General features: G+C 38.4%; 1 protein-coding gene across 1 annotated transcript in view; it reads right to left on the bottom strand.

Moving 5' to 3' along the window:
• Positions 1–2,274: 2,274 nt before the first annotated feature.
• ANKIB1 (ankyrin repeat and IBR domain containing 1) overlaps positions 2,275–11,632 on the bottom strand; it is a 184,243-nt gene continuing 174,885 nt past the window's right edge. The window contains 3 exon segments of the mRNA XM_045288798.1: positions 2,275–5,427; positions 5,948–6,081; positions 7,072–7,186. Of these exon segments, the coding sequence (XP_045144733.1) occupies positions 4,687–5,427; positions 5,948–6,081; positions 7,072–7,186 (990 nt within the window). The 3' untranslated portion in view covers positions 2,275–4,686.

Below are 11,632 nucleotides of genomic sequence, written 5' to 3'. Positions count from 1 at the left end.
TGTCTCATGGTGGGATCAGCCATATTGTCCACTCTGTCCATTGGCTGTTCAGAGCAGGGATTTTGTCCTCCAGGCCTGGTGGGTCAGGATGTGCTCCACTCTCTTCCTCACACTAAATGCTCCCATTGGCTCTGATCAGACATGCCCCTCTCCCCTAGCTGCAGCTTCAGTGCTGTCCTCTCAAGTAAATTCTTCTGGGGGGGAGGGGCTTCTTTCATTTTTATGAGCAACTATAAATGGTATTGTACATTTAATTTCAATATCCAGGTATTCATTGCTAACATGTCAGAACAATTTGATCTGATGTTGATCTGGTAGTTGGCAATTTCACTAAACAAACATAGTAGTGCTAGTTTTTGTTTTGAGATTCTCTAAATATTGACTCAGTTCCTATTTATTAATAGGCTAGACAGTGAAGAAACCTTACTTCCCTCCCTATCCCCTTACTCATCTCACCTTGAATGGGAACTTTGTTACCAGAATCCCAGGAAGTCTTATTATATTCCTGAACCTGGCCCCTGATTTCTCTGTCAGAAAATGCTGTGCCTGCCACCATCCCATCCTAATTCTGAAAACTGTCAGGTCTAGGATTTACCCTACATACAAAGCAGTAAGTCAGCCCATCAGTTTCACAGACACTAACAGAACACACAAGACTCCTGGTTCAGAGACAAAGGACTGACCACTCGTGGCCGAGCAGTAAGAACAGTAGTTGATGGGGTCAGTGTCTCTTCCCCCAGTTCCACAGGGGTGCGCTGGGCCTTGACAAGTGCCACCTGCAGGGACTTGCATGACCCCTGAGGCACACACGCAGGAGTCTACTGCTTTTATAGCAAGCACTAGCAAGCCTGCTTTGTCCTCACCGTTATTGGCTGCAATACACCCTAAGAAATGATACACGTAAAAAATTGTGGGTATAGTTTTCAGTCTTAGACTCGCAATGAAATGTGTAGGAACAGAGGCCCAAGAAGACCGCTTCTCTCCAAGCAAGAGAAACATACTTTATGTTATTCATGATTAATCTATCTAAACTTGTGTTAATGATATATCAGGGGGATTCATAGAGTTCATGAGAAAATGGCGAATAAAAAGGAGGGGATTTTTTTCCCATGAACTTTTGGAAAAAAAACCCCGTATAGCTGGCCAGGATGATATATAGCTTGATCAACATGTTTTTAACATTTTACTTTCAAAGACTAAAGAGCATTCTTTCAATAGTTTGGCCACCACTCAGGCTGGCAGCTCACCTGCCAGTCCTAAGTAGAACAGAGAAGTTAAGTTCTTTGGGTCCATCTTTCTTTTCTAAAGTAGACTGCTACACAATCCACTTATGGGTGAGGTTTGCAACTGACATACAGTAATATATTGTTGTTAAAGGGAAGATCCACTAAGCACATACATTGATGAATACTGAGAAAAAATTTGTACACAGGCCCAAAACCAAGCATATGAAAGTGTTTTTCCTATGGAGTTTTAATGTCAGCCAAAAACACTCAAACAACAACAGTAACACCTAAAAGTATGTATTTCAACTTAATTTCTAAACTTTTATTTTTACTTTTCAAGGTCACACTGTTTCCAAATTATGGCCACACTTCAGTTAGTCTTGGATTTTAACTTATAATGGTAACTTGACAATGTTAGGGGGGGAGGAGGGGAATAAGATGAGTAACTGCAATAAACAGCAACATTTGAAAGATAATCCAACATATGGACATTGGTGGTCATGTTCCAACTGAACGCATTAACAGCCATACATAAAACTACACGACCCTCCGGGATCACTGGTAACCCTATGAAGCACCCTGGAACGTGTGTGAGTGCACTGGAGTTCAAATGTCAAGGGCTGTTTTGGTAACTCAGAAGGGAAAGAACAGTAACATTAGTAGAAAAGTAGGTGTTCCTATTCATACCGCATAAAATAAGGGCTTTCAGCTCTAAGCAATTTCACAAAATATACCTGAAAAATCACTTTCATCTTTGTGTTTCCATTAGAGATTTGAAGGAAAAATCATAACATTTGCTTCTGAAAGCTGGAGTGAAAATAAAATGAGGACCTAAGTCACAGTGTTTTAACAAAAAAGCAGGTAGGGATTTGGTGCTTTATCACTGGGGTAGAAAATACTCAATAATTGGTCTAATGTAAAAATATTAGGCAGTAATAAATTTTATGTAAGAATCAAATTAATCCCATCATATTGGAGGGAATTAGAAGAAAATTAAGCTTCTTGATTGAGTTTAAACAAAATCCATAATGTAAGGAGACAAAATAGGTAGTTTAAGTAATAAATGTTTAATCAAAAATTTTTACATATTATTAACAGCATTCATTTGGCCAAACATCTACACGGTTGTAGAATCCTACTGCATATAAAGTGGGAATGTATCAAGTATAGACTATGAAAGTGCAAATAACAAGTCAAGGTTAGAGTATATTTTCTTTTTCTTTTACATTATAAAATTAACTTGTTTACAAAATAGGCTTTGCCAAACTTTATTTCTGAATTGTAAAGTCAGTGACTACATTGTCTTTAAAATATGTACCAAGGGAATACACACTGGATAATGATCATGTCCATGCTCAGGAAAGAAGGGCACAGAAACAAAGGGTACTGCATCAGTGCTAGGCAGCCTGAACCCCCCAGCTTGACCCAGAGCATGCTTCCCACCTCCCTGCAGCTACACAAGCTGTCCCAATGGGTGACTCCCACTCTTCCAATCGAAAAGTTACAACTGGGTCTAAACACTTAGTGGTGTTGGTATTTTTAATGCAAAATAAATTTGTAACAAAAAATGCTTGAATCGACTATTTCCGTTAATACAGTAATACACTGTAGATAACATTAATTCCCCCAACTAGCTTTAATAGGAATTGGGAACAATGCCTGTGATAACTGGGGAGATAAAAATGGGAGTGGACTTGTGATACCCATAATGGAGGAACAGCGCCTATACAATTTCTCTTAAGAGAACTGGGAAATATTAAACACTCTAGTAGAATGTCTGAGCCATATGAATTTAAAGTACAAGAATATTTCAAAATGGGGTTTGAAAAATAAAAAGTGATCAGAAACCATAATCACGATTCAAGTGGGTATCATCAATACTAATACAGCCTTTGACCCAGATCAGGACTTGCCTGTACAAACTCAGTACTAAAATTTTGGTGTATGTAGATTTCTGTTAACAATCTGGTAAAACATTAAATGGAGTGTTATGTATCTATTTTGCTTATGAGTTATGCTAGTTTTGATAATATGTAAGTAAAACAGCCATTCCAACAGTTCACTCTAGTTTTAATTACACACTGTACCATTTTATCTTAATTACAACTAAGACCAGTATTTTCTTCACAGTAAGACACTGACAACTAGGAAGTTGTTTTTTTTAAAAAACACTTAACAGTAATCACACAGCAAATGAGTATTGTGCAATGGAACAAACATCTCAGCATTTGCTATTTAGGCAAACAAATCAAGTGAACATTTAGTTGTTATATTTACTGTAAAGGCAAGGCCATGGGTGGTTTTATGGAGGTCTTTGCAATTCATAGCATAGTTACTTCAGAAGAGACATTGAAATTTGAATTACTCACTTATTTAACTGGCAACTATCCATTTAGGTTAGGCAAAGGCACAGTAACATGTTGCGCAAGATGTTTGATGGAATTTTTAACGTAAGTGTGGGATTTACTATAACTCATGAAAACTCCACTTTTTTTCTATTTTATAAAACACCATTAAAAGTAATTGCACCCAATAGTAATTAGAATGCACTGTAAAATTGTGAAAACAAGGAACTATGATTGCACTTCCAATAAAGTGTCTCTTTAAATACAGCACCGCTGTTGCTAATCAACTGTTTTAATATTAAAATAAACTGTTTTTAACAGCAGCATTAGGTTTAGTTAACTTAAGCTACAGGCTACATTTATTTAAATGCAGTCTCCAGGGCAACAAAAGCCCATTAAATTTTGAAATATCATTGCTAGCAAGTGGCACCGCTTACTTCCGAGAATGGCGAAACTGCTTTGGAGCACTCTTTAACACTGCACACCTGCGCACACTTGTTAGCGCACTAGTCAGAGTTTGGCACATATGGACTGTAAATAAGACAGGAAAATAAATGTTGGATTCAAAGGACAGTTAAAAATTATTACACGGTGGTGGATGCCGCACTAAAGAGAAGTAGCCACACTTCTCGGACAAAAAGGAAAGTTATGGAAGAGCACAGAGACTGAGGAACTAAATGTTATTAGGACTGTTAATGTGAACTCCTGGAATAAAGAAAACTTTTTTTAAAGGGAAAACCACCCAAGGATTAGGGAATAAGCCTGTAATTTAAACATTCAACTTGACTACTGCCAATCTTAAGCTAAGTAGAGAAGCAAATTTTCTCAGCATAGGGCATGTAACCTATTTATGCCATTTGTGTTCCCCTTTTTCTCTTGCACTTTTTGTCAGCAAAAGTAAGGGGGAAACCTATCCAATTAAATATAAAAGAAATCCCCTGTAAGGTCAAAAATTAAAATGAAGCTACCATTCAAAGGAACTCCTTTATATTGAATCCTAATGTCAGTGGTTTCTAATTTAGTTGAAATTAAGCAGATCAAAGTCTTCATAGAACATATTCCACCTAGTATACTGCCTGTACCTGAAATTCATCTAGAACCCAAAGTTGTGCAGTTCACACTAAATGTCCTTGTTCAAGCCAGTCACCTGAGGTCTGAGGTGTCTGACTGGAAACGTCTGAACCATCCCCCTTGTCGGCTGCCTCGTTGCCACTGTTGCCAGCTTGAGACGCTGCTTCCCCAGTCAGGATATTTTCTTCCAAAAGATTTTCTTCTTCTATCTGGTCCCCTTTGCCTTCACTTATAACAGCATCTTCAAATACGGACTCTTCTGGTGGCAACATTTCCACATCCCTCATGCCTTCTGACCCATCCTTGACACAGGGGTGCTGGGAATTGGCACTGCTTTCTGTGACTGCTGGAGGAATCAGGGCAATACTCTGAGGGTTCATGTCATGAAACCAAGCCATGATATTACCAAGAAGATTGTCATTCATGTTGTTGTCCTGGCCAGCGGAGTCAGCATCACTGGACGAGGGGTAGCAATCACTTCTTGCCTCACTGAGCGGGTGTGAACTAAGGGTGTCAGTTGAAAATGGGTCACTTTCTGCTCCTAGTCTCATGAGGCTGTCACCAAGTTCCAACAGCTCTGAGCTGCTCAATGCAGTCCGAGGGCTATCTGTATTCCTGGGGACCGAGTCCAATCTGGATGGTAAAGAAGTGCCGATAGCTCCTAAGGATGCTTCATTACTGAGGAAGTCTCTAGTTTCATCGTCGATCGCCAGTCCAGACTCTTGGAGTGATAACTGTATTGCGAGAAGTATATTGGGATCATCTTCATCCAAAGAACTCAGAGCCTGAGACAACAGAGAGAAAGACCACTTTTAAGTTTGACTAAAGGAAAAAGGATTGAATCCTGTGAGATTTACCACTGTTCTCCTACACACAGATACAGAAAGACTTGCGAAAGAGGCAACCTCCATAGGGTGGAAACCTGTCAGCAAAGGGAAAACTCAAACTTTCCCCACGAAAACAAGTCATAGAAAAAGCAGTAGTAAGGCAGCGCCAAGAGTAGGAGATGTTTGAGAGTGGGGGCAATAAAGTCATCCTGCCGGGTTCTGCATGCACAGGTTTTGTTGTATCGTCAATATTACTTCTGCTTCCACAGAATGATCGTTTTATCTATTCAATATACATTTTTTCCTTGTCCATGCTAAAGGAAAGGAAAATCATAGACAATTTTTCCTGTGGTATATATTGGAAACAGATATTTTGAAAGGAAAGAAAGGCAAGGCGTCATCAAAGTGCAGATAGGAAACCGGGCTAGACAATGCAAGTACAAAAGGACAGAGCAACGAGGGCAGCCAGCAAGGCTACCTGCAGAGAATCCTGGTGTTCGGAGCGACTGGCAGGGGTGCGGTCACGCAGGGAAGAGCTGTGCAGCATGCTCATGGACGCAGAACTGACCACGGAGGCGCTGGCTCTGCGGCCGATGCCACCCTCAGGGGTATCTGTTGCAAAGCAATCGGTACCAAACATAGTTGAGTAACAAGGTTTATTACTCTTCTCACATGTCTTTTTAATTTAAACTAGTGAATTCTCTTTCAGTGCTGGTAAAGATCCATGTCGACAAGATCACGAAACCTTTCAGGTATGTCTCCTCTATGTTTGTCTCACCATGAGCAACAATATATATGGGGGTTTCAGAAGTTCATGGAAAGATGAAATTAAACGGTAATAGAAATTTCCCATGAAACTTTTGAAGCCCCCTTGCATAGCTAACACTATTATTTCTAATTTGTGATGCTGTAAAACATTTTTGCTTGGACGATAATTCTATTTATAAGGGATACTATTCATACCCCCCACCCCAAGCTATACCAAAGACCCTGCACTTTTCAGGCTTCTTAACACGAATGAAGTGGGGACTACAGAAGCCTGGAGAGCACATCTTTAGCCCCAGTGCTCTTGATTTATTCAAAATGATCTGCTCATTTAGTTATAAGACTTCCATTAAACAAGTTCACCCTTCAACATCGAATAGTGAAAATAATTTATCTCTGGTACTAGAAGTTTCCTCTTTAAAAGAACGTTTAGCGGTTAGGGAAAAAAATACCCATAAATACAACAGTATCAATGGTTATAGTTTATTGAGCATTCACTAGATGCTACATACTGTACTGTTTTTTGTGCATTATTTAATCCTCACAGTGAGATTATAAGCCAGCATTACTACTACTACTGTTACAAGGAGGAAGCCAATACTTAGCAAGGTTAAATGACAAGTTACAAAGCTAATAAGCAACAGAGAAAGGTTTCTGAGCCCAGTTCTGCCTGATTCTACAGCTCAGGCTTTTCTGTGTCCTGCAATAACAACAGAAGCACCTGTGTCTTTACTGGCTATCTACATCACAGATTCTCCTATGAACACTGAGACTAGCCCGCACTGTGAAGAGACCGTGAGGACTGGGGGAGGGCACACAGGCAGCCAGAGAGAGTACCTAAAGTGTGATCACTTGGTTCCTCAGGGTCCGGCGGGCCGCTGAGCAGACTGTGCACGTCTCCACGGCGGCGCTGCTGCCGGTGCCTCCTCCGATACTGAAATTCAGCATATTCCTGCATAAACCAAAGGTTATAAAATACAGGAGAGCATGCAACTTTTAAATGAAAACATAATAATAATAATAAATCTCCACTTTTTTCCCAGGAAAAAAATGTCTGATTTTATAGAGGTATTATAAAATCACATGGCTTTAGGAAAAAACGGAAAAGCAAAACCAACCATCACCTTCTTTTGCCGTGCCAAAGAAACGGAAAAGATGAAAAAGAAAAGGGAAGCCATCAAGTTGACCTTACTTGCAATCTGGATAAATTGGGAACACTTGCAATGCTGGGTGGTAACCAGGCCTTATTATGTATGACTGGCGATTTCTAGGGGCTTATGATCTAGCACAGGTTTCCCACTATCTGAAAGAAGGGCATTCCATGACACCTTTCTTAAGCTGAAATGGTTGTAAAGCGAAGAAACAATTACCATTAATTTATATGGGAAACGTTTTTGCAAGTTCTCAGCAACGCCCCCCCCCCCAAAAAAAAAGCCTACCAAACAAAGACATAAAACCTAAAATAGTAACATAGCGTTCACGTGCACAGTTCACAGCTACGGTGGTAACTATGGTTCCCCAGTCATCTCACTATTCAGGGTACCCGTAACCTCTCAAAGGCCCACCGCAAAACAAACGCTGAACACTAGTTTTTGTTTTTGTTGTACAAATGAAAATCCTCTTTGGAATTTTTCAGTTAGTGAAAACAGGTCCGAAAGTGTAAAGCTAACTCACAAAAAGCAAGGGATACAACCAATACCTGATCATTTCATTAATGTACGTTAAACTCTCCTGGGAGGTATGATTTGGAAAAAGTGTGGTGATCTATGCAAAAGAAAACAAATGCCACCTCCCCCCATCCCTCCAAAAAAGGGGCACACATACTATTAAGGAGTAGGATATTGACTTCCCTTTCTGGAATAGCTAATATGTGGGGTTACCTATATTACTGGCAGGGGACATGTTTCCTACTTAGCACTGGGAAGAATGCAGATTGTGGCAGATGCTCGCTGAGTCTATTTTACATTTGTGACAAGGGTCTAGAGTGGGCCAATTATGATCAGAGGCTATAGCATGAGACAAGTATGTCTCCAGACGGTAGTGACAAGACGACAGAGGAACAGAAAAGGCCCAGATACAGCACCAGCATAAAAAGAGTAATCTGGGAATTGTCTCTCAGTGACAAACACAAAAAGACTCAGGTATATAATTTTCTTGGTCACCTTGTAAAAATATTTACAGAATTTACTCAATACGTTTACTCTGTGAAAGTATTAGGAAGACGTAGAGACAACGCTCAAAACGCTTACGTCTTTCCTACTTTGGATACATTTATAATCATTTAAGATTCTAATACAAGATAGAAACCAAGCAACCATTTTATCACATTTGATGGCCCTACACATATATCAGGGGGTTGTTTAGATTCCTCAACATTTCCCAATTGGAACAGCCCTTCCTTTTTTCCTGGAGGACCAAGATCTTCAAGTGGATGACTTGTTATGTGTCATGGTCCACTGAGGACTACCAGTTTATCTTGATTCAAAATTTAGATTTAGGAAGAATTTTAGTTTGTGGATTTGATAATCCCAATGAACGTTGAGCAGGTTCCAACTCCCAGTGGCCTGATAGGATGGAGGGTTCCCAAGGATGTAGATATTTACAGAAGCAGTCTGTGCATCTTTCCCTTCTGGAGAAACCAAAAGTTGGATGGTTGGAACCATGAGCCATTTGGTTACCAGCTGGGTGCTTTAATCAGTGTGTCACTAGACTGGATGTTATTGGTAGGGGGTGTTGAGTCAGTTCCAACTCATAGCAACCCTGTGTACAACAAAATAAAACACCGCCCGGTCCTGTGCCACCCTATTCATCACATTCACACTGTTCTCCTAGGGGCAGCTGTGAGAACTGAGGATAGCACAAATTTATCCTGAATGAAATAAACTACCACTGACGACCAAACCCAAGCCCAAACCAACCTCACTCACAGAGACCCAATAAAACATTTGTTGTTTAAAGCTGTGTATCTTTACAGGAAGAGAAAGCCTCAACTTCATCCCATGGCATGACTGGTGGGTTTGAACTATTGGCCTTGCGGTTAGCAGCCCAAGTCACAATCCACTATGCACCACCAGGGCTCAACCACGGACCACAGGTGGTACATATTTCCAATTTAAAAATAATAGTATGGTTTAAAAACAATTATGAAAGAAACTTGCTATAGCTCTGATTCTTTCCATGGAGAACCCTCATGATGCCACAGGCTTAAAAATATTATTCCCATAAAATTAAATTTATCTGAAAATTTCCAAAGGTTCCTAAGATCTCCAAGTAATCATGTGAAAAGGTTTTAGTATGAATACTTCAAGTAAAGTTTGAGAAGGGTAAGGCTACGAGATGAAAAGTTCTTGGATTTGTAGGAGAAAAAGTTTCCAGGACTTTTGTTTTTATGTAGGGATTGTTACCACTTACTGAACATCAATATTGTTGGTGATTTTCTGAAATAATGTAATCCTTCTAGAACTTTCATAATTCCTGTGGGGTAGGTATCACCTTCTATAGCTTAAGATGAAATTAGCAAGGAACATACTTTAAGGTCTAAAAGTTAGAATCATGAAACCTGAATCCAGGCACCTGCTCTAAGCCTTTTTCATTGGGTCCCACCTGCCTATAAAGGGGTACAAAACAAATACTTATGTTTGCTACTGAAACTCAATTTAATTAAAAAAGAATAAGATGAAATTAACTTTACAAGTATAAATTCAACCTAAAAATCTATCCAAGCTGGCATAATTTTTTTTCAGCGTCTACACAAAGGCAAAGAGCTATTTTTAAAAAACACAATTTTAGCAGTTATTTGATAGTCAAATACTTGAAGAATGTAAAAGTGTCACACTGTGAAAGAATTCCTTAAATTTGCAGTAAGGGATACATAAAAGCTTGATATTTCAATGTGCTAAAGACTCTTCAAATATTACTTATGCTTTCACAATCCTCATTCTCTAAAGAAAAACAACTCAGTAAGGTTATATGTAATTATTTACATGTGAGGTGGCCAATCTTATTATTATTTCTTTACAAAATGAAGCTGTTACGATTATGTGAATAGCAATCAAATCTTCAAGGTGCAGTATTTTACCATGTCTACTACAATTGCTATCAGAGCCAGAAGCTGCCAAGGTGGTAAATACATGATTAAGAAAAACCAGTAAAGGTTTTGCTTTTGCTAACTTGTGTTTCTACCTTGAAATACTAAAATTTGTAGTACTTTTCCGTGACAATTGATGCTCGCTTATTATTCCTTTTAGGTAATGATTTAGCAAAACATACCCAAAGCTGTAAATGTATTATAACAAAAAAAATTATTAAGTGCAGGATTAGATAAAGAAAAAGGTTCACGACTTGTTTTAGAATTAAGACTTCATTAATATATTAAAATTTCTTGCACTTTACTTAGAGAAAATTTCCTAATCTGAGCACAATATTTTCTTGGCTGTATCTATCAATACAAAAGGCCACAGAGTGATTGCAAGTATCCTCAGCAGTTGTAAAGAGAAGAGAGCTGATTTAAATTAGCCACAGTCATTTCTAGATAATCATCAATTTTAGGTTTTCAGGTGCAGCTAACAAGTGGGCTGTAAATGATAAAAGACTACCCCGGACCCAAAATCCTAAGCATTGAATGGTTTACTGTTTTTATAAAAATCAAAGGATTCAGAATTAGAGCTAACTGCTAAAACCCTTTAGAATATATTCAATGATTGACAGTGGCAATTTAAATCTAAGAAACAAAACAAAACAAAAACCCTAAAGAAAAGCGCAATATGATAATTTTCACTCTATCTTATTTTTATTTGTAGCAACTGCTTTTGCAGTGTTAGTAACTTACATCACATGTAATTTAAAATGGTCTCTCAATAACAAAAATACCAAATAAGGAGAGTGTGAAAGTCCTAAGGGAAAGCAGAAAGCAAGTAGGAAAAGTACTTCTTTCTGCATAAAGATTATTAATGTCAAGCTTCCACCTTGACAAGCAAATGATTATAAATAAATTCTCTTATGTCTGTTGCAGTGACTTAAAAGAAGCAAGAGTATTTTTTAATTAGGCTTTTAATAGAGTCAGACTGAAACAATATTACAACTAGAAATATAATTCTATCAAATAAAATTTTTATCTTTATTGACAAATCAGAATATATTTTTCCAAGCTGTGTGCTCTAAATTTGCCTTATATCTGATTGTTCAGTAATCAGAAAACAACATAAGGGAAACAAATATAATAATATGATGATAATCCAATACCATAAATCGCTAACTGTAGACTCTGCAGACGCATTTTTGTTTCAAAAGAAAGAGAAAGCATCACTGACTAGAAATAGCAGTGGGATTTAGAACAGATTAGGTGCAAATGCAAAGAGAAGTACACTAAAGAAAAATATAATTCAAAACAAAACACAAC

This window comes from Echinops telfairi, unplaced genomic scaffold, assembly GCF_000313985.2.
Source record: "Echinops telfairi isolate 266 unplaced genomic scaffold, ASM31398v2 ScPeMD7_23;HRSCAF=83, whole genome shotgun sequence".
NCBI lineage: Eukaryota > Metazoa > Chordata > Mammalia > Afrosoricida > Tenrecidae > Echinops > Echinops telfairi.
Note: the sequence above shows the minus strand (reverse complement) of the source record. Positions and strands in the feature narration are given on the sequence as shown.